The sequence below is a fragment of the Dermacentor silvarum genome, chromosome 9 (genome assembly GCF_013339745.2).
Source record: "Dermacentor silvarum isolate Dsil-2018 chromosome 9, BIME_Dsil_1.4, whole genome shotgun sequence".
In the NCBI taxonomy this organism is placed as follows: domain Eukaryota; kingdom Metazoa; phylum Arthropoda; class Arachnida; order Ixodida; family Ixodidae; genus Dermacentor; species Dermacentor silvarum.
Window position 1 is genome coordinate 149366259 of NC_051162.1, and position 20782 is coordinate 149387040.

The 20782-nt window shown below is 47.4% G+C and overlaps 1 protein-coding gene across 1 annotated transcript in view; it reads left to right on the top strand.

Annotated features, from left to right (window-relative positions):
• Positions 1 to 20782, top strand: part of LOC119463979 (chromatin-remodeling ATPase INO80-like) — a 56246-nt gene that overhangs the window by 24469 nt on the left and 10995 nt on the right. Inside the window, 16 exon segments of the mRNA XM_049656082.1 lie at positions 2671 to 2876; positions 5028 to 5112; positions 6043 to 6246; positions 7860 to 8027; positions 8748 to 8847; positions 9664 to 9750; positions 9864 to 9914; positions 9917 to 9959; positions 11020 to 11103; positions 12343 to 12709; positions 15421 to 15552; positions 15862 to 16081; positions 16786 to 16913; positions 18340 to 18434; positions 18928 to 19000; positions 19973 to 20131. Of these exon segments, the coding sequence (XP_049512039.1) occupies positions 2671 to 2876; positions 5028 to 5112; positions 6043 to 6246; positions 7860 to 8027; positions 8748 to 8847; positions 9664 to 9750; positions 9864 to 9914; positions 9917 to 9959; positions 11020 to 11103; positions 12343 to 12709; positions 15421 to 15552; positions 15862 to 16081; positions 16786 to 16913; positions 18340 to 18434; positions 18928 to 19000; positions 19973 to 20131 (2202 nt within the window).

The window sequence follows — 20782 nt, forward strand, 5'->3', positions numbered from 1 at the left end:
TTAACCCCCAAATGAGGATAAAAGAGAAACGTGCGCCGACCAAATAAAACTTGTACAGTAGAACCACGCTGTTACGTTCCTGGGTGCTGCGTTTTCCCGGCTGTTACGTCGTTTTCGGCCAGTCCCGGCACAGCTCCCATAGAACGCAATGCATTGGACCCCACTGTTGCGTCGCTACTGTGGGACCGTTCCCGCATCATATGTTCTGAAATGCATCCCCGCGCCGGCCCGAGCGGCCCTTTTGACTTTTCATGTCACTTGGCTTGGTGGCTTGACGATGGGATTGGCCGTCCAAAGAGCCGGGGGCGACACCTATGACGTATTTACGGTTTCCGCGAGCAAAAGTATGGCCTTTGAGATCCATGTTTGCTATCTAAAGATGCTGTCTATGACGTGTTGTGGCAAGTTGTGGCCCTAAAATTAGTTTTGGCGCATAAGTGTTCCGTATAAAGTCCAAGGGCGATAATGCCGTCGCCGCGCACTATATTCTGTATGTGTGAGTGAAAGCGTGCGAGGGGAGCCGACGACTGCGTCTAAATCTCGCGCGCGTCAGCAAGAAAAGCAGAGAGGGAGCTCGCCTTCTTCCGTTGTGCTCGAGGCACTAGCGAGGGGGGAGGGGGGGGGATAACTGGCGGCGTTGTACTCTGGCTAGCTACCCTACTCTGGCATAAACTGTTTACTGCGCGGCGCTGTGTGGTCGTGCAGGCGGTATCTTGAAAGCGATCTGTGTTGAGGGCAGAGTCTAGGCGGTGTAGGTGCGTTGGTGGCTCGTAGCTTTGTGCGTGCTGTGTGTTTTCGGCGCTCAGTTTGCGTTGAAGCGATAGACAACAGCACGAAGGTCACTTCGCTCACTTCTGCAGCAGTGCTTCTTCACGCCAGCGTTTGACAGCGCGGGTCCACACTCATCGAGTGTGATGTGTTCATGTTTGCCTGCGGGTGCTGACACCGTGCTTGTTAATATAGTTAATAAGCGAATGTTTATAAGTTTATACGGACGATAAAACTACTATCCTTACATTGTATAGCTGCTTACTAATTTGCTATCGCAATCGATGCTTCGGCTTTTGGGCGAAACTACGACTTTTTTTTCACACGTAAGAATTAAAATAATATTGTGTGCAGTTCAACACTACTCTCATTTCTCAGTTTTTTAATTTCTCGGCGCTTGCATTTCCCGGCTCTTACATTTTTTTTTTACGGAACCATGAAAAACGTATTTACCAAATTTTTTATGTAGTCATTACTTTTCCATGTCATTCTGACTCTGAAAATATATTACTCGACTGATTTCTAGTTAGTATTTAAAAAAATCTAAATAAAGCTTTTCTTGAAGGCAGCTTTCGATCAATGCCAACCGTAACTCTTTTTTGGTTGGCTGAACGAGTGGGACTCGTCCTTGGCGATATTGGTACAACCTCTCACGACAAGTACAGCTCGGGATTGGGGGTTTGGGGGTTAAAGGGCCTTTCACCAGGTCTGGGCATTGCAAACCGACAAGTGTGGTGCATGGATAACGCGGTGGCAACGGTGTCTGTGAAGTATCGAGCGGTTGCAAGGCTTGAAAACAGCTGGGAACTTAAAACGAATGCCTCAGGGCCCTTCCTCTCGGGAGAGCCTCGGTTCAAGCCAGGGAGCCAAGGTGACAAGCCCAAGTGCCTCTACGCGAGACTCGTTGCCTGCAACGTCACCGATTATGGCATGTCACCTTGTCCATTACAGAACTCACAATACTGCCACTGGGAGTGCATTGCACAGCTAAAGGAGAAAGAGAAGAAAAAAAAGGGGGGGGGTTGTTTTTGGAGTGAATTTGACGTGGCCCCTCGGTACCGGTATGAGAGTAGGCAGGGCAGGTGTGTCACTTGTGGAAGCTAGTTGAGGCGGAACGTGATTGTGTCTTTGTTAGCAGCGAAGCTTACTTCTCCTGGCAGCATGGTAATGCGTCATTTCAATTTCCTCTATATCCTCTAATTTGAAAAATAAATGATTGCAGTAAAGCAATCAGTGCCTTACAACTTCCAGCGTATAACCAAAATTTGCAGCGGGGCCTGGTGAGGGGCTCTCTTGTGAGGGACCTAAGGAGCTCCTATCTAAATGGGAATGCAGAAACCTGTTTGCTCGACATTTGCTGCACCAAATCTGAGAAGGCTTGTTGCATTTAAATGAGAAAGCTAATTTCTGACTGTGGGGGGCAGATTTTTTACTTAGGCCATTTATTTTTTTTTACAGAAATTGTTGTAATAAGAGAACTGTAAAAATCTGCAGCATGAAGTTTACACCTCTGTAACTTAGCAATAAGTAGCGACGTCACAATTAGTGTGACGACATCACAATAAGTGTTGTTAACACATAGACGTCACGACGTCAACACTATGTGTTGATATGTCTAAAGCAGATAGGACTTATGTGATGCACACTGCACTTTGTGTATCTGTGTGATTATTGGGCAATTTTCGAATTTGATGTGGCAATGCATTTCTAGAAAGGGAACGTGCTCCATCCAATGTATTTCTCATGCTTCAAGAATCGTTGACTCAGAGCTTCTTTAAAATGCAGCCAGAGGAACAGTACCGCTGCTCGTGTGTGTGTTTCTGGTATACGTGCGTGCGCAGGCGCAAGCTGAAGCTTGGTCCGGTGTGTAAAGAGTTGGGACGGGGGTGCTCGTCTTCGCAGGTGGTGCCCTACTGGGGCAACACGAGCGACCGCAAGGTGCTGCGCCAGTTCTGGAACGGCATGCACCAGCTGGGGGGCGAGCGGGCCTCCTTCCACGTGGTGGTCACCTCGTACCAGCTGGTGGTGCAGGACGTCAAGTACTTCCAGCGCATCCACTGGCAGTACATGGTGCTCGACGAGGCACAGGCCATCAAGAGCACCTCCAGGTGGGCGTCTCTCTCTCTTTTTTCTTTCGGGACTTTCAACGAGCTTGCATTCCGGTTTCTCACAGTACTACGTGGAAGGAAATCTGTGGCCCTTGTCCGGGTGCAAGTTTCACTGTTATTAAGCCGAAAGCCTTAGAAGATCGTGTGTTTGAGTGCCCTAATTAAGATAGTTAATAAAGGCACTTGAACCGACATTTGGTGGGAGTCGAACCCGTCAAACCCTATACCTTTGGTGGGAGAGTAACAAGTAACGGCAAGTAACAACGCATTTGAATGAAAATCTCAAGTGACTTAATGAATGTCTCGTGAGCGCGCAGGCTTTCGCCTTCATCCTCCGTAGCGTATGCTAAAGCAACTGTCAACTTCTAATGCGATTAGCACTCTTTATGAACTTCACAAGCTTTTTCGGTGTGTCTGGACGTATGTAACCTCTGGGCGTGTAGCCGCTGAGCATGTGTCCGAATGGACAACTTGGGTCATTCTCTATGTGCCAGCAGGCGTGTGGCACTAGGTGTGTGAACATTCTCGGTAAGTGCTCCAGAATGGTTGTGCGCCACTATGTAGACAAGCGGCACAAGAGGTGAAATTGGCGACAAGTTGGCTGCAATGAAGTGAGAAAGTTGGCTTCAAAATCAGCCGAGCTTGGAGAAAGAAGTGAAATGAGCGAAATTGGACCAGAGCGTGCGTTGAGTGATGAGTACCGAGCTACAGAGAAGTGAAGAAGACGTCGGTAACAAAAAATTTCTTAAGCTGGCTGCACGGAAGTGAAGAATTCGGCAATACGGTGTGTCGCTACATCTCTTCAGTGGTAACTGCAATAATGTCGGCATTCATTGTCAGATGGGTTCTGCCAGAATTTTTATTGCCACGCTGTCTCACTTTCTGGTGTTTACGTTGTGTGAGGGCGCATTGGTGGCGATGATTGACAAAAGTAGTGTCGCCGACTGGGAGTTGCGACCAAGGGCTAACTGTGGTGACGACATTCTCACCAGAAAGCGTGACATACCAATTCTCAGAATTTGTTTGAAATGGATGCACCTTGCGAACTCATCGGCTGCAATTCTTAAATTGAAATGTGTGACGAAGTAATTTGTTGAAAACTTAATTAGCGAAATGATTTAAATTAGTCAATTGTGCATTTGGACTTTTCGTGCAAGTAGTGTGTTTTTTTAGTATATTCCTGCTCAAAGACTAAAATTATGCTGCTTGCCACAGGTAATACTTAAAAATTCTGTGTAGTCTAAAGAAGAAATAACACCCTCTATAGACGTAGCCCTATTGGCATGGTCTACAGTCAATGACTGAGTTTTGAGATGCCCGATTTTTTGGACATGACTGATAATTCAGACACCTGATAATTCGTATGCCTTCGTGCGACCACTACGTACCTCATAGAGCCAATGTATGAGGACGGCTGAAATTTCGGATGCTGAAGGCCTTCGCTGTCTGTTTTTTAAGACTTCTTGCCATGACAACAGGTCCAAAATAGTATTAATTGAAGCCACCACTGACGCCATTTTGATTATCTCACAGCCTCGAACCAGAGCTCTCGCATGCCGATCCGCTGGCAACCGTGGCATCATTTTCTGCGGTCGTTAGGCCTAGCTGCTTCGACGTTCGCTATCAGGCTTCCTGCTGTTTGGTGCCGCATTTTTAATTAAAGGATTTGCCATCATCATCCTCGCCGATGGCGTGGAAGCATGAAAAGCGCAGCAAGTGTCTAAAGCGTTCCATAATGTCAGTTCCCGAAAGTAATCTTTGCCGCAATACAGCGCTGTTACGCGGTCAAGCATATGCAGTGTATTCGGGTGAAGCATACCAATAGTGCAAAGGGCCCACTGTGCTCCCGATCTCTCCACAACTATACACCCGTGCACCCGCAGTCTTCTATCACGGTATGAGCACCGAGACACCTAATAAGTGTACTGGCAGGCCTCTAAAGCTATTTTGGACATGGCTGTAGTGATTTAAGCACTTGAGAGCAGTTAAAGGCATACATTAGTTTTTTCAGATGTTTTCACAGTCCCTAGGGAGTCCGAAAAAATGGGACGTTGACTGTATAGTAAGAGGCGACTAAGGGCCTCTTGCTCTCTACTTACTGCAAATGTTTCGAATTTACAATCATGGACATGTGTTTTTTTCTTTGTGCAGCGTCCGGTGGAAGATCCTGCTGTCGTTTCACTGCCGCAATCGGCTGCTCCTCACGGGTACACCAATCCAGAACACCATGGCAGAGGTCAGTGGCCTGGATTGGCGTGTCGCGCGTACTTATGTCACGTTTGGCTGCCAATAGGTGGTGTCCAAATCCATGCCCCAGCGAAGGCTCTCTCTGGATTGCTGAAACAAATCTCGAAGGCAATGCTTTTGCTGACTGCACATGCTGGTGGAAGCGATTGCTGTAGCTGGAAATACGGCGGGCTCACCATGTTTTGGAGAACACCTATGCTGTAGACATGAGCGACATTTCGCACCGCCTGCATTTTAAAATAGCGTTTGAACAACTTACGTGTCTGCATCTTTTCATTTAGATATTTGTGACTTAGGGTGCAAGTAATGTTCAATAGCCTGTCAAGAGACTGAATTCGTGATTCGTAGGCAGCCTCTCATCGCTGTGCTACAGTGCATTTACCTAGGCTAGTTTGTCACAAGTGATCTGAATCACGATGGGGAAAGTTCCAGAAGAATAAAGATTGGTTGGCAGGCAGTGTAAAGTCATGATCGGCAGCTTACCATTATCCTTGGAAAGTGTACAATCATTGCATTCTACCGATACTTACATACGAGGTAGAAATTTGGAGCTTAACCCCACTGCCGTGACAAATTTCGAAATTTTTTTTAGCAGTGCGGAATTTTTTCTGAAACGTATGATACCAGGAAGGCCTATTGCATTTTTACTGGTCTTGTTGAAAAAAATAGCAGGAGTCATTGTGTATTATGTATTTGTCAAAATCCAGAATCCAGAAACCACACTTATACACATGTGCAAAAATTGTATTGCTTCACATGGGCAAAAACGTGTTGGTTCTCCAATTTCAAGAGAGGCGTGGAGTGTCACTTGATGAATTGAGTCTTTGTAACGCGGGCAACCAATCATAATCTCGCTGCTACATGCTCGATTGTGTCTCATTCCCGAAACCTCTTGACCGTGCCCGACATTCCGATGCAGCTGTGGGCCCTGCTTCACTTCATCATGCCAACACTGTTCGACTCGCACGAGGAGTTCAACGAGTGGTTCTCGCGAGACATTGAGAGCCACGCTGAGAACAAGTCCACCATCGACGAGAAGCACCTGTCCCGCCTACACATGATACTCAAGCCCTTCATGCTGCGCCGCATCAAGAAGGACGTCGAGAACGAGCTCTCGGACAAGGTCAGTCTCTTGGCTTGCACGGTGCGCGGCCTCCGTTGAATGAGCACTGGCCATAACAGCGTGTACTGCCGACTGCCAAAGTTTTTTGAAGCACGGAAATCGTGAGGAAACTAAATTTTCTCATGGCCTTGCCATGACGCCTGTAATTTAGATTAGCAGTTGGGCGGTTGTAGCTAAAAGAATTGACTGAGCCTTTTGATTAGCAGGCAGCTGCACATGCTAAAACAAAAGTTTTTCCTCCCCCATGTTTTGAAAACTTTTGTAGTTAAGCCCAAACCGCATGAGAACGATTTTGTGCGCGACAGCGACGAGCGACGACTTCGAGCGACGAAACGGGCCGTCACGTGAACAGGGGCCGTATTCTGAAACGTTCCATTTGGGCGAAATTTCTTTTTTGCTTTCAGGCGTGCGCTGATTGGCTGGTTGAGCAAAACCGGAAAAGAAGTTGCGCCACCTAGTAGTTCTGGTGTACGTCACTTTGATGTCACGGTGTCAGTGGGTGCTCTCGGCATGTATTGAATAAACGGACACGCCTGTGTCATACTGCGGCCGATACATTCGTATTGAATAAACGGACACGCCTGTGTCATACTGCGGCCAATACATTCGAAAACAACACACCCAAGCCGCTCTGCGCTCGCACGGTGCGCCCTCTCGTGTGTTTTGCGAAGCGTTCGAGTGCGCGTGTTGGTAGTGCATGCTGACGTCACGGGTAAGCAGCCGGTTCACATATTGAACGTGACTTTTGCCTAGGCGAAATATTGCCGAAGTGGAGCATTTCAGAATACGGCCCCAGATCGCTTGTTCTTGTCGCTCGATCGCTCAGTTCTGGAAATCTAAAATTCATCGCTCGTCGCCCGGAAGTACTAGCGCGAAGCCGGAACAGGATGTACTATCGACCAGAAAAGTTTATGGACCAAGGGATCTGACAAAAAACTGAATATCTCTGCAGCCTCAAAACGCAGCGTGGTATTCCCATTTCCAGCCTCTACTGGTATATGCGAACAACATTGTGATGTACGGTTTTACTGGCTACTTTTAAAGGCTGCTTGTATATTTAGCGTTTTCTGAGATCCCGTGGTCCGTAAACTTTTTTGCTCAAGTACTACCGATTGTCGCACGGAAAGAGCAAATAACCTGATTTTGATACGTGCAAGGATAAGAACCTAGTGTAAGACCTTTAGAAATATTTATGCTGCTCTTTACAGTAAAACACATAAACTTATATTAATAAAGCACGCGTCACGCCAGTTTTGGCGCATATTTGCTGCCCTCATACCGGCAACACTGGGGAGACGTCGCTCAAAGTCATTGCTCGCGTGTGGCACGACTTGTAGGCGACAAGCGAACACGACAGCCATCTCCATCACGTCGCTTGTCGCTGTCGCGCGGAAGATCGCTTACATGCGGTTTATACTTTAAGGTATGCATGTGCACGTTACCGGAAGATCTTGCTTCAAGAACCCAATTGGGGGAGCCCCGACTGGGCCCCCCTGATTGGGTGCAGAAGGTTGTTTGTGTGCTGTTGCCATTGTCTTACCAGTTCACCGTCACGGGGGGCATTGCGAGTGACTAAATTCAAATGGCCATCGTTTCCCTCTCCGTTTTTGCAGATTGAGGTGCAGGTGTACTGCTGGCTGGCGCAGCGCCAGAAGGCCCTCTACCAGGGCCTGCGCAACAAGATCTCCATCGAAGACCTGATGCAGTCGTCGGGAGCCGCCTCGTCCCAGGCGCAGTCGGCCACCTCCTCTCTCATGAACCTCGTCATGCAGTTCCGAAAGGTCCGTGTGCACATGTACTTCGTCACCTGTTCACTTATAAAGGGGGCGAAAGGGGATGGTCAACAGTCCTAACCTTTTCATGGTGAAACAGTTCACGAAACGAAGACGGACAGAGGAAAGAAAATGCTCACCATGATGTGCTCATCAACAGAAGGGTTTATTGCAGTCCGTGGAAATAAATAGCAATAACGACCAAGCATGTGACAGCAAGAGCTCTGTCGGTCTTCCCTTGCTGCGCTGTTTTAGCGTTAATTAAGGTCGCGTGGAACTAACAAACTAGCCCAGTGTTGGCATGCTTCTGTAACATTGCAGTGTCCCTCACCTTTGCCCCAAAGGCAAGGTTAAAGGTAACCGATTTATGGTGGCTTACCTCTAAATGTAAATTTTTGTGCTGGAACTTTCAGAAGACGAATTGTTTTAAAACACTTTTTCCTAATTTACCTGTTAGTCCCATATTTTGTCATTACAAACCTTCTCCTGTTGCACACTCTACAAGAACTAATCTCCGACAAAATAAGAGATACAGTGGTGTCACTAGTGGAACCTGAGGTATTGCTCCTGCAAAATATGCAAATTTCAGTATATAAAAATGCATGAGCAGTGCAGGTTTTAAGAAAACTATTTTTAAATGAACATAGTTTTCTTTACTCTTTTTGTTTTAGTTGGGTGTGCGGAAGTAACGTGAAGCTCATTTTGCGTGCCCCGTTCCCGTTCTTGCAGGTCTGCAACCACCCAGACCTGTTTGAGAGGCGAGAAGTCCGCTCGCCGTACCACTTGAAGGGCTCCACGTTTGAGCTGTCTCGATTTCTATTCTCCCGGGGTGAGTTGTCGAAATAGGTGCCCCAGGAGGCTCACGCCACGACTCCATTTTAGCGCTTCTTCATGCTGGTTTAAAGAATGTTCTGTCAGTTGGGGTTGTCTGGGTGTGGTGCTTCTTTGTATTGTGGGGACGCTCAACTATCTCACGTCCCCTGGCATTTGTTTTTCCCATACGATGCTCTCATCTTTGGATGCTTGGCTTCTCTGCGTGTCGCATGTGGTACCGAGAATCGGTGTCACAGTTACGTAGCCGCAGTGAGAGATGTCACAAGCGCTGCTGTGCTAGTGACACTTGACGGCCTAAAGAGCCTGGGCGTGAGACAGCCTTGCTTCTTCCTCTTTTTTCGTTCTTCTTTCCTTCTTTCTTTCTTGTTTTATGTTTTATTTGTTTATTTATTTATTTTTGCTGAGTGTTGGAGTGCATCAACAGACCACGTGATTGTCAGTCCACTTTGTGGGACTATCTCATGAAAGGGTGGATGTCTTTGACATTTTGCTTTGGAATGCAACACGGGTGTATGGTAGGACCCTGTTGACGTGTTTATCGTTGGACTGCGGAAAATTACAAGTGCCATGAAAGTGGAAGAACTGGACATTGCTCGCCTGTAAGCTTTTGAGCTAACGAACCCCTGATGAAGGCAAAACAGAGGCGCACGCCATGAAAGAACATTTGTGTGCTCCTTCGTCTCGCATGCAAACCTGTCACGTTAGCAGTGATTGGTTATTCTTTCCCGACAACCGAGCACGAAATACACTTGGGTTCTTCTCTATTCTTCCTATGGTCACCCGGTCACGCATGCGACAATGATTTACACAGGCGTCCTAAGTGGCTGGAACGACCACCACAGCCGATGGCCCAACATCTTCCACCCGAGCCACGTTCACCACTCGATTTTCAAGCAAGGTGAGCAGCGTGGAGGAGCGTCTGCCGCGTGCGGCAGAGGTGTCGGCAGTGTCCAGACGTGACGCCTAATGCTTGCCGTCTGCCATTGCCTTTTTTTGTTTTACATTTCTCAGCAGAAGGACGACCCGCGAGCAGCTTCTCCTTCTGCCGGTTCGTCGGCCTGTCCCCGCGGAACTCGCCAAGATCATGCTGTGTAGCCTGCTGGAGAGGTGTGTATCGTTGCCTTTTCATTCACTCGCCACTTTCGTATCCGTCCACTTGATCGCCTTGTGGCTGTGTTATGGCTGCTTGTCTGTCTTGGTTTCCGTCTGCTTGTCCGTCTGCGGTTACATTGTGTACAGCTTGTACATTGACCTGCATTTTCATTATATAACAACTTTGTGAGGGAAGGTTTCACATGTACCTCTGATTCGTGTCCATTCAAATAAAAAATCATAAGTAATTTCTGCATTCTCCACAGTGGTTCAGCATATATGGTGTTCTGCTGCTGCAAGCACAAGGCCAAGGGTTTAATTTATGACTGCAGCAGCCATATTCTGAGTGGGTGGAATGCAAAAGTGCTTCTGTACTTAGGTGCAGTGCTCGGCGATTGAAACATTGACTCTTGGAGTGTGTGGTTGACGGTGATTTTTGCACCACCGATGGCCTCTGGGGAAACCGATGGGCAATGCATTGTGGGGTACGATGAAAGCAAGAGCCTTAGTGATGCATTGTGACTGCATTCGGTACCCCAGTGACTATTCAGCACTCACCCGTGGCGCAAGAAGTGCTGGCCTCCGTCGAGTATCGAGTTTCAATCGCCGAGCACTGTACGTTTAGGTGCACGTTCAATAAAAGCACAGGTGGTCTGAATTAATCTGTGTCCCTGTGCAGGTTGTCTATCGTAGCCTCTGCATTGCTTATGGGATGCTACACTCTCAGTCAAATCAAATCAAGTTGAACAAAACTCACGACATCAACTGCATTCAGTATTGGGCCCCTAGATGAGGAGGCATGTGTCCTGCTAAGTGGCACATTGCTTTTTTGTAGTTGGTCATAGCCTGCACGCGCTTATAAATCACCTAAAATTTGGCCAGGTAATTTTGTGATGCAATCCTGGCAAATTAGATTTAGTTATTGTGTCCTTAACAAATATGACTTGCGGTGCATGAATTTTCTTGCAAAATAGACACGCTCGAGGCAATTCCTGCACACACCTATGGGCAGGCCAGGTGGTTCACAAGAGCTAGATGCTTAAGGACCGTTGACCTAGATGGATGTCACTTGCAGGTTCCTTGCCATTGTGAAGGAGCTCAAAGAAGCACAGCGGAGGCACCACTGCTACGTCTGGCATAGGCACGACAAGGACTCTAGGTGAGGTCTTCTTTTCTTTCTTTCTTTCTTTCGTTTTTGAAGAAACAAGGGACAGCAGATAACTGGCAACTGTCATGCCCAGCAGTACCCGATAAGCCATGCTCAGATGGCGAGACTGCTGATATTGTCCATCTATTCTAGTGAAAACAGTTTCTAAACAACAGCAAAAAAATTGTCTCGATTAGCACGATTCTGCCACTTGGGGCGAATTTACTTGGGGAGGCAGGCATTATTTACCCAACAGAGCAAATCGGCAAATTAACAATATTTCAGTGAAAAACTTTGTATTTACTACGGTGGCATCTCGTTGATAGGAACTTCACGGGAACCAGAAAATAAAACATTCGAAAATCGTACTCTCTGAAGCGAGCTCCAAAAAAGCATGAAAATAGGCGTACTCAGTGACACTCAATAGCTAAGGTTCGTGTGGCATCGAGTGATACTACTCTGCACAACACGTTTTGCGGAGTAGCATCACTTGACGCCACACGAACCGCAGTCAATGAACTTTTATTCAACAACGTTGAAATAGTTCATCACTTAGCGCTGACCTTTTTTCTTTTCAATGTCCGTAAAAAAGTTCTTCTGGAAGTAAAAAACAAAATAAAAAGGAATCTGTCATTTCTTGTCGGCGTGGCCTCACTGCCGCAGCAGCGTTTTACCGCCGGCGCCGTGCTGCGTGCAGCTTTACTCCAGTGTGGCTGGGGGCTTAACACGTTCGTGGGTCATCGGAATTTTATTTGAGTAATACACTGAAATATAAAGCTACGAGTTTTAGAAATACCAAGAAAAGCCCACTTTTGCAGCCGTATTATCCAATTTCAGGTGAACACATGATTACAAGAACCGTATGAAAATATGTTGCTCCTATGGGACGTTGGAAAAAAAAACAACATATTATACCGAAAAACTTTATGTAGATTCGTATCAAAGAGGTTTAACTCGTTGTGGGACGTGTCTCACAATAGCGGAATCGAGGCCTGCCAGGGCTGGAAGTCACCTTTTAGGAGGAATTCTGAGTCTTGACTCCAGTTTCAGGATATCCCATCATCCTTCAAAAATCTATCGCGAAATACATTTCCGTTCTACTTAGTTTTGCACCACAGTGCGTGAGAGAAGCTTCTAAGGAAAACATTGAGTGACATGCAAATGTATTGCGCAGTAACTTTTGTCACATCTTGTCCGCAGTGTTGTAACGGGAATGTGTCCCCTCCCCCCCTTTTCACTTTTCGTCGACAGCAAATCCAGCAGGCGGGTGTCTCCCCAAGACTTGCTCGTGAGCCGGCACACCCCGCTGGGCGCCGCATCGCTGGCGCAGGGAGGCACGCTGAGCCAGCTGGTGTTCGCCACGGACCGGCGGTGCTACGGCTTCACCGACCACCGCATCCATGCCATGGCCGAGACGACGGCACACCGGGAGATGCGGCGTCGCAAGCTCCGCAACCCGCGCCACGCGCACCACCATCACCACCACCACCATCACCATCATCACCACCCCCACGGCGGCGACGGGGCGACTCCCAGTGGCAGTTCGACAACGGCAGCGACTGTGATACCGACCTCTCCAGTTTCGCAGCCTGGTACGAGTGGGGAGGCCCAGTCTAAGGTACGTTGAAGTGGTGGTAGTGAAGTGGTGTCAGTCAGCTCTTGAAATCACACTAAAGTGAAACAGGGAAACAGTTTATAGATGGATAAAAATTTCTTTCAAAAGTCTATTTTCGTTGATTTCGTGGTAATAGGTTAGAAAAAGAAAAGTTGGGGTCAAAATCACACGTTTCGAATTTTGCGCCGGTACATCAGTGCTCGGTACGTCAGCATGACATCACACTTTTCGAAGTGTTTTTTTTTTATATTTGGGCCATTGTGGCTGTGTAGAGGTTCTTGAAACTTGCTAAGTTCAGTCTTTGGTTCTTTTAGAATATCATGCAGTACGTCTTCACCGATAAAAAGTTAACTAGCCCTGAGCAGACTCCGTCAAAATTCATGACGTCATGGCACGCTGCTGCAGAAACTGTAATGCAGCATTGCCAGCTGTCTTTCTTTATTTATGCGTCTCCCCTCTTACTAAGCCTTCTGTCACGGTAAGAGTGGATTTTTTTTTTTGCTATAGTTGAAGAACAATTCACTGATAAATTTAGACTGTTTCTCTTTAGTGTCCTTTTAACCTCTTACAGCCAAAATTTTTCCGCTTGAAAAAAAAAAAAAAAAAAACATTTGAATTGCCCTCAAAGGTATGCAATGTTAGAACATCAGAGATTAGTTTTGTATCATTTGCTGTCAAAGGGTCTCTTGGGACTCTTACAAAAAAACATAAGAGGGCGTCCTCTGCAAATTAGTGTCTTTATGTCTGCTTGCTTTTTCACTGCATGTCCTTTGACTCAGAAGGGGAAATAGGGAGTTTTAGTGTAGTGTACTACAGTGGGAATCTCGATGATATGATCACGGCTAATACGAATTTCCGGATGATACAAATTTTCTTGTGGTCCCGGCCGAGCCCCATTACTTTGCAACGTGCTAGAGAACAGTTGTTACGAATCGATTTTCGACCCGCGTTGGTTGATACAAATAAACGCCGCCCCACCAACGGCCGCGAAAGAGAACAGCGCGCAGTCACGTGCTTTTTCCCTTTCTCTTTTGGTGCGGAGGCGCAGACGCGGCGCCGGACAGCGCGGAGGCCTCGACTGGGCGCGAAGAGTTTGAAGCGGTGGCGGTTTTGTTGCTTTTGTGCTTTTCTTTTCGTGCTTTTCCCCACGCAGTCGTGGCGAAGCGCGGCCGCCGCAGCGAGCGAAGGTTCGTGTGGTCTCTCGCTTCAACGGAAACTGAGCGGCGTAAGCACAGCGCATACAAAGGTCAGAGCCGTCTGGAGATCGCTTCCAAGATACTGTGCGCGTGACAACACCGACAGCCGGCACAGGCGCAAAGTACAAGAACACATTTGTTGGCCCCCCCCCCCTCCCTCCCTCCCGCGCTGCCTTCCCGCTTTGCTCCTTCTGCGTGGGAGATTGCGTCGCCAGTTACCCTTGTGCCCGGTTGCAAGATACGCATTCGGTGCCGCAGCACAGCGTCGCCCCCCCCTCCCTCCCTCTCATACCCCCACGGTCTTTCGCGCGACGGAAGTCGCGTTTGCTCTCCATGAACGCGCGCGTGCCCCGCGCGCTTTCACTCGCACATACGGCGCGCAGCGACGATTTTATCGCTCTTAGACTCATGCTTCACGTCTCGTGCTCCTCCTCCGCATCGTCCTCGTTGATCTCCTCTCCCATCGGTGGGCGCACCTCGTTGAGAAGCGTGCTCGCTACCGCCCTTGTCAGCGAGATTTTCCCGCGGAAGCCGCATTATAATCGGTATTTCGTCTCGCGCAGCTGCACTGTAAGAGGTATGCGTATACATGAAGTGCTATGGGAGGGTAAACGGGAGTCGGAAAAGGCCGCGTTGTAGCCAGTTCTGCACTATAAACAGTTACATTATAAGTAGTCTATACTGTAAATGCTTTTTACGTGCGTGTGCCTGAGTGAGTTCACCTCTGACTCTTTAATTTAGCTAGTTTTAATTGTGTTTCGGTGTTAGAATTTCAGCTAATACGAATATTTTTCGTGACCCCGTGAGATTCGTATCATCGAGATTCCACTGTATATGCAAAACCCTTGCATACACTGTAATAAAACAGGCTAGGTCCAATGTGTGCATTCATGGGGCTGAGTAAAGAACTTTGCTTATTACGTACACCTGCTAGATATCACATGAAGCATTGCAGGCTTTCTGCATGGCTTGCCGGCAAGTCTACGTGGGCGGCGGCCAAGGAACCACTTTAACTTGAATTTGCACTTGTTACTTGCTTTTCATGGAAATCATATTAACTAGATGCTAAAATCAGCTTTCGTTTCATCTTGTCTGACTTCATAGACAATTCACAGTAATGTAGTCAGATCTGACACGGAAATATCTTCGTTGTGTTCGATATGACTTATTGTTGCATCCATATGATTGCTACAGGCTGATATTGGCAGGAAGCTTTTTGGATACCAATATTTGACTGTATTGGCAATGATCGAGCCCTGTTCCTTAAAAGTTGTCTGTTTTGATGCTGCTTGGCCTAACGAAGGACATCACTATTGCCGTGAAACTGTTCAGATCTCTGTCTATCAGATGTTGCCACTGCGTCTTGCATCGACCGCTTGTTGGCAGCGCAAGGTGCACTGCCAAAAGCCTTTTTGTGAACATATGTGCTGCAGGTTTGTAGTCGTATCGCGTGCATCTGCATAACAAGCGAAACAGTTATGATGGCAGTAAAGTTGATTTCCCCTGGCCCTATTTCAGAAGCCGTCGCATCCTCCACCGGCAAGTCCTCCACCACTGCCCGAGTTCCCGCACCGGCAACGACCGGTTCAGGTTCGGAAGTGCATACCGACGGATCTGCCTCGGTTCCTGGTCTCCTGCGTGGCGCCACGGGTGAGCTTGCTTTCTTACTTGGTTCTTTCTGCATGTCTTGCTGACAGCACTGGTCACGCCAGCTGCTGGTGCCTTTGCAGAATACTGTCAAGAGTGCACGGCATGCTTGCAGGGGTAGTTGTAATAACTTGGACAGACGCTAGCGCTTGTGTCTGTCCTTGTTATTCATCACTTGTCTCGTTCTGCGTGGTATCAAAATTGGCACGTGGCGCTCCCTCCTAGTCTTTTTCCTTCTACCATGCTTTTGGAGCCATGCTTGGGAACCGGCGGTTACGAACTGCCGGCTTATGTCGGCTGGTGGCTGCACAGGTGACAGCAGAGCCCTGGAACATTGAGTGCCTGTCGAACCGCGCCCTCTGGTGGTGGCGAGGGGTGCAGGCGTGCGGCAGCCCCGATGCCCAGCGGTGGTGGCGGACTGGTTCGATAAGCCCCGAACCTCCGGCTCCGGGGTTCGAGCCCCGGGACCCACCGGAAGGGGGCATTGCGTCTGCCAGACCTTTCCACGGGTGGTCACACATCTCAATACCAGGTGAGGGACCGGCTTTTACCTGCTTCTTCAAAGATAGAGGTGAAAGTGTCGTTGAATGGGTGCTATTGAACGGGTGCCTCTGTTTGGTAGTTGGTGCTTGTCAGACTACTCTGTATAACCTGTCATGTTAAAGGACCCTAGGTGGTCAGATCCAGAGCCCTCAACTATAGCATCTGTCATGGAGCTTCTGTTGCTTTGGTAAATAAACAGGGTTAATGAATTAATCAATTAAATAATCTTGAAGGTGTAAATGTTTATGCTTATTGGTATGGAGCGTTTAGCATTGAGCAGTGCATCTGAAGACGGAGACAAGACTAACACATCACTGCTTGTGTCTTTGTCTCTGTCTTCCTCTTAGGATACGCTGGTCAATACTGCGACTTTTGCTGCAACTTTTGTGAGAGGCTGAACGATTTGCCAAGCTCCTGAATTGGCTTTTTATTTTTCTCAGTCCTCCTCATGTACCCATTGAACGGATAAATTTCAGGCTCTTATTTAGGCAAACTCCCTTGCGTAGTCACAGATGGTTAGTTTAATGTTTGCTGTTAGTTTCTCTAAATATTTAAGACCTGGTGTGCAAGGAGATGATCTAGTTACAGGCGCATGTGATTCGAGTGAGCACAATAATTCACTGTGACCTGCTGGATGCATTTAATTTGTGTGTGTGCATGTGTGTGATACCTTGTTTCCTGCGCAAACCACAGACAAGGAGACTCTGGTGACGGACTCGGGCAAGCTCCAGGTCCTGGACCAGCTCCTGCGGAAGTTGAAAGCTGGGGGCCACCGAGTGCTCATCTACTCGCAGATGACACGCATGATCGATCTCCTCGAAGTGAGTGACCCTCGTTTCTCCTTGCAACCTCTCTTAGCTCATTCTCAGATTAGCAAGGAAGCACAATTGCTTTCCTTGCAAGCGATGACACAGAGAAGACTTAGAAAATGAAAAAACACTGTCTGTGTCGTTGTTTGTGCTGCGTTAGGAAAATAATCTGTACTAACTAGCTTAATTCAACATACTTCTAAGCAGAATTCCTTACGAGCCCACTAGCACAGCAAACAGGAGAGTTGTAAGTGCAGTGATGGGCCACATTGACTATACGTCGGTCACTGGGCAGATTCAAAATGTAGCAGCACGACTTTGGACAAGGACACAGAATAAAGAGCAGAGAATCAGTAAGAGTTGCTTTTGTCTGTTCTTCGTTTCATGTCCTCATCCGAAGACACGCTGTTACGCTTTGAGTCACGCAGAACCAACTAGCCCAATGTCTGACGTTAGGAAGGACACCTTTAGGTTAAGGAGCACCTCGCCAGGCCCCATTGCAAGTTTTGGTCACCCAGTGGAAGTCGTAAAACACCACATGGGGAGCGTTTTGCCGAAGTAGTTTCTCAAATTGGCTCGTTATTAGTGGGGATAGGAGAAATTAAAATGTCACGTTGCCATGATGGGGGGGGGGGGAGGCAGGAGGCGAGGGTCAGAGGCGACCTTCCTTCCCTGCCTTCTCCCTTACTGTAGCCACGGGCCCCTGTCACGTTCATGTGATGAGCCCCACCTCCCCTTCTTTTTAAAATGAAGCTTCCTTTGGGAATCCTCCCGGACTTTCCTGGCTGTGGTGAGCCCCTCCTTAAAAAATAGAGAAGGGTCCACTGGCATGTATGTCGCTGGCAAAAGGCATAACAACAACATAAAAACAATATCCAAGGACTAAGGCATTAGGCTGCGCTCTCTCCGCTGCTAAGTTGATTGAGCAAAGGGCGACGGTGCATCTACGTGGCTTTGTTGTATTGCAGCCAAGCTGACTGTGCGTCGCTTGCGTCTCTGGTAGACATGCTTATAAAGACAGGAAAAAAAAAAAGAAATCAACACAGTTCTATGTAGTGTACGAGAACGTGAAATGCAAGCGAGGTGTACCGTAAGCAACACCACACTGAAAGTCTAATGTTGGCCCAACATTGGGCCAGCTAAGCTATGTCCCAGCTTTGCTAAGTCGCAATGATGTCGTTTAAATTTGACAACTTTGCTGGGTCCATAATGACAGTATAGCAGTGCTCATTTTAAAAAATTAATTTGTGTAAGTAACTGCTAACAGCATCATACATGCCGCTAAATAAAATTCATGTGAAAGCAGGCCAAGTCAGAGCGCAAGGCACTATATCAAAATAATAAATAAGTATGCAGTAGACTCAAAACAGTAAGATTGTTTCTCATCATTTGATCTTCCCTTTGTGTCGGTCATCATCATCTGATCCCTGTCGTGCAGGAGTACATGTGGCATCGCAAGCACACGTACATGCGGTTGGATGGCTCCTCCAAGATCTCTGACCGGAGGGACATGGTTGCCGACTTCCAGGCCAGGTACGACTCAGTTCCTTTGGCTCAGTTCCTTTGGCTAAGTTCCTCCGACTCGGTTCCTCCGGCCTGTGCTTGGTTCATGGCATCACGCTATAATGACTGGAATGGAACGCAATGCTGAAAGCAAACACTGGATCAATCAATCAGCCAATCAGTCTACCTTCCTTTAAATATAATAATAATTAATTCTGGTGTCTAACGTGCAAAAACAAATAAAATAAAATCAAGTATAAATGAAATAGAAAAGGCCGTTTGATTGTTATTCAAAATCTCGAACATTCACAAACACCTGTTCAAAGGTGACGCAGTTAACTATGTTAGCAGGGTCGACTACAACACACCAGTCGTAAATAAAATGAGAAAAAACACATCTATGTGTTGTTACGAAACTTGGTGAAACTAAGTTGTCTCGAAAGGAGCATGTTCGTGTAGCCACTATGGCGCTGTGTGCCTAACCTAACCTAACTGCTCAGTCTATTCGCTTTGCTGTCTGCAGGTCGGACATCTTCGTGTTCCTCCTTAGCACACGTGCTGGTGGTCTTGGAATCAACCTCACAGCTGCAGACACGGTGAGTGGGAGCACATTAAACACAGCTGCAGCCTCCTGCCCTTTTTTTTTTTTACATCACTCCAGCATTGCTTTTACTCTTTTCAACGGAATAGTGTCGATGCAGGTAAAGCTGCAGACTATGCAACAAGGGATGGAGCGAGAAACGTTAGGCGCAACATTAATAGACGGGAAGAGAGTGGTGTGGATCAGAGAGCAGATGGGGATAGCCGTTGTTCTAGTTGACATTAAGAGAAAAAGAATGCAGCTGGACAGGCCGTGTAATGTGCAGGGCAGATAACCGGCGGACCCGTAGAGTTACAGAGTGGGTGCCAAGACAAGGGAAGAGCTGTCAAAGACGGCAGAAAGTTAGGTGGGGTGTTGAAATTAGGGGAAATTTGCCGGCATAACTTGCAATCAATCGGCTAGCGTGGAACGGGGGTAGCTGGAGATCGCTGGGACGGAGGCCCTTGTCAAAACCTGGAGTGGGACACAAAATGGGGTGGTGGTGACGACGATTCATGTGGCTCAGAACTACCGCTAGTGGTATTTTTTGCATTTGTGCCATGGTGTAGTTTTTCCACGAGACCACAAAATTCATGGCCACATTTGGCTCCTATATTTTTTGCATTTGTGATGAAATAAGGTGTGCATTGTTTGTGTGCATGGATTCTGCAGAAAGATAATTCTGTTCGAATGATAAGTGACAACTTGCAAGCCGGCCACCCCAGCCCCTTAACCAACAAAGAAAGCTAAACTGTGGGCCCGTGCAAAAGTACCCAAGAAAATTAGCTAGGTAATGCAGCCTGTACTAAGCTTTACATTTGCTCATACGTAAACAGAAGATTGTCAGGGTAATACAAAACTATGGAGACGTAATACAGGTACAAACACCAATGCAAACATTCAAACAGGAAGCGCAGTACATATAGGACGACGCACACAGAGAAGCACCATGAAGGAATTTTCACGAAGTGGCTCCTTCTGGTCACAGGTGATCTTCTACGACAGCGACTGGAACCCGACTGTGGACCAGCAGGCCATGGACCGTGCCCACCGTCTGGGCCAGACCAAGCAGGTGACCGTGTACCGGCTCCTCTGCAAGGGCTCGATCGAGGAGCGCATCCTTCAGAGGGCGCGGGAGAAGAGTGAGGTGAGCGTTTCATCGCTGTCTGTCGGTGATGTGAACAGCTTCCTTTTGCATGGTGACCTTGTCTTTGTTTTTATTTATTTACATATTTATCTTTGTTACGTAGAACTTGCTTGGGGACAGTTCTCGCAAAACTCGCCAACTCGCTGCTGAGCTCAGGGTTACCAGTTTGTTCCCTGCCGCGGCGGCCGCATTTCGATGCGTGCGAAATGCAAAAAAAAAAAAAAAAAAGCTTGTGTACTTAAAGTTGAGTGGGCGTTAAAGAACTCCAGGCGGTCAGAATTAATGCTAGGTCTCCTATTACGGCGTTTCTCATGATGAGGTTGCGGTTTTGGAAACTTGGAAAACTCTAGAATAAACATTTTTTTTTCTTCACAAGAGAAAACAGAGAGGAGGTTAACGCTAGGAGGAAGCTTTAACTAGGGGCCAACTCCAATTTTTCCATTAAAATACGTATGAAATTCTGAAATGCTCGCTAGGCAACCACTCAAGTGATTCGAATGAAATGGTTACATTTTAGAGAGAGAGAGAGCTAAGTTTTACAAACTTAGCAGACTAAATTTTGATTTAGGGCCTCCATTGTTTTTTTGCAAAAATTGTTGGAAATTGGCAAGTTTAAAAAAGTACAAGCATAAAGTTTACAAATCTCCAAGT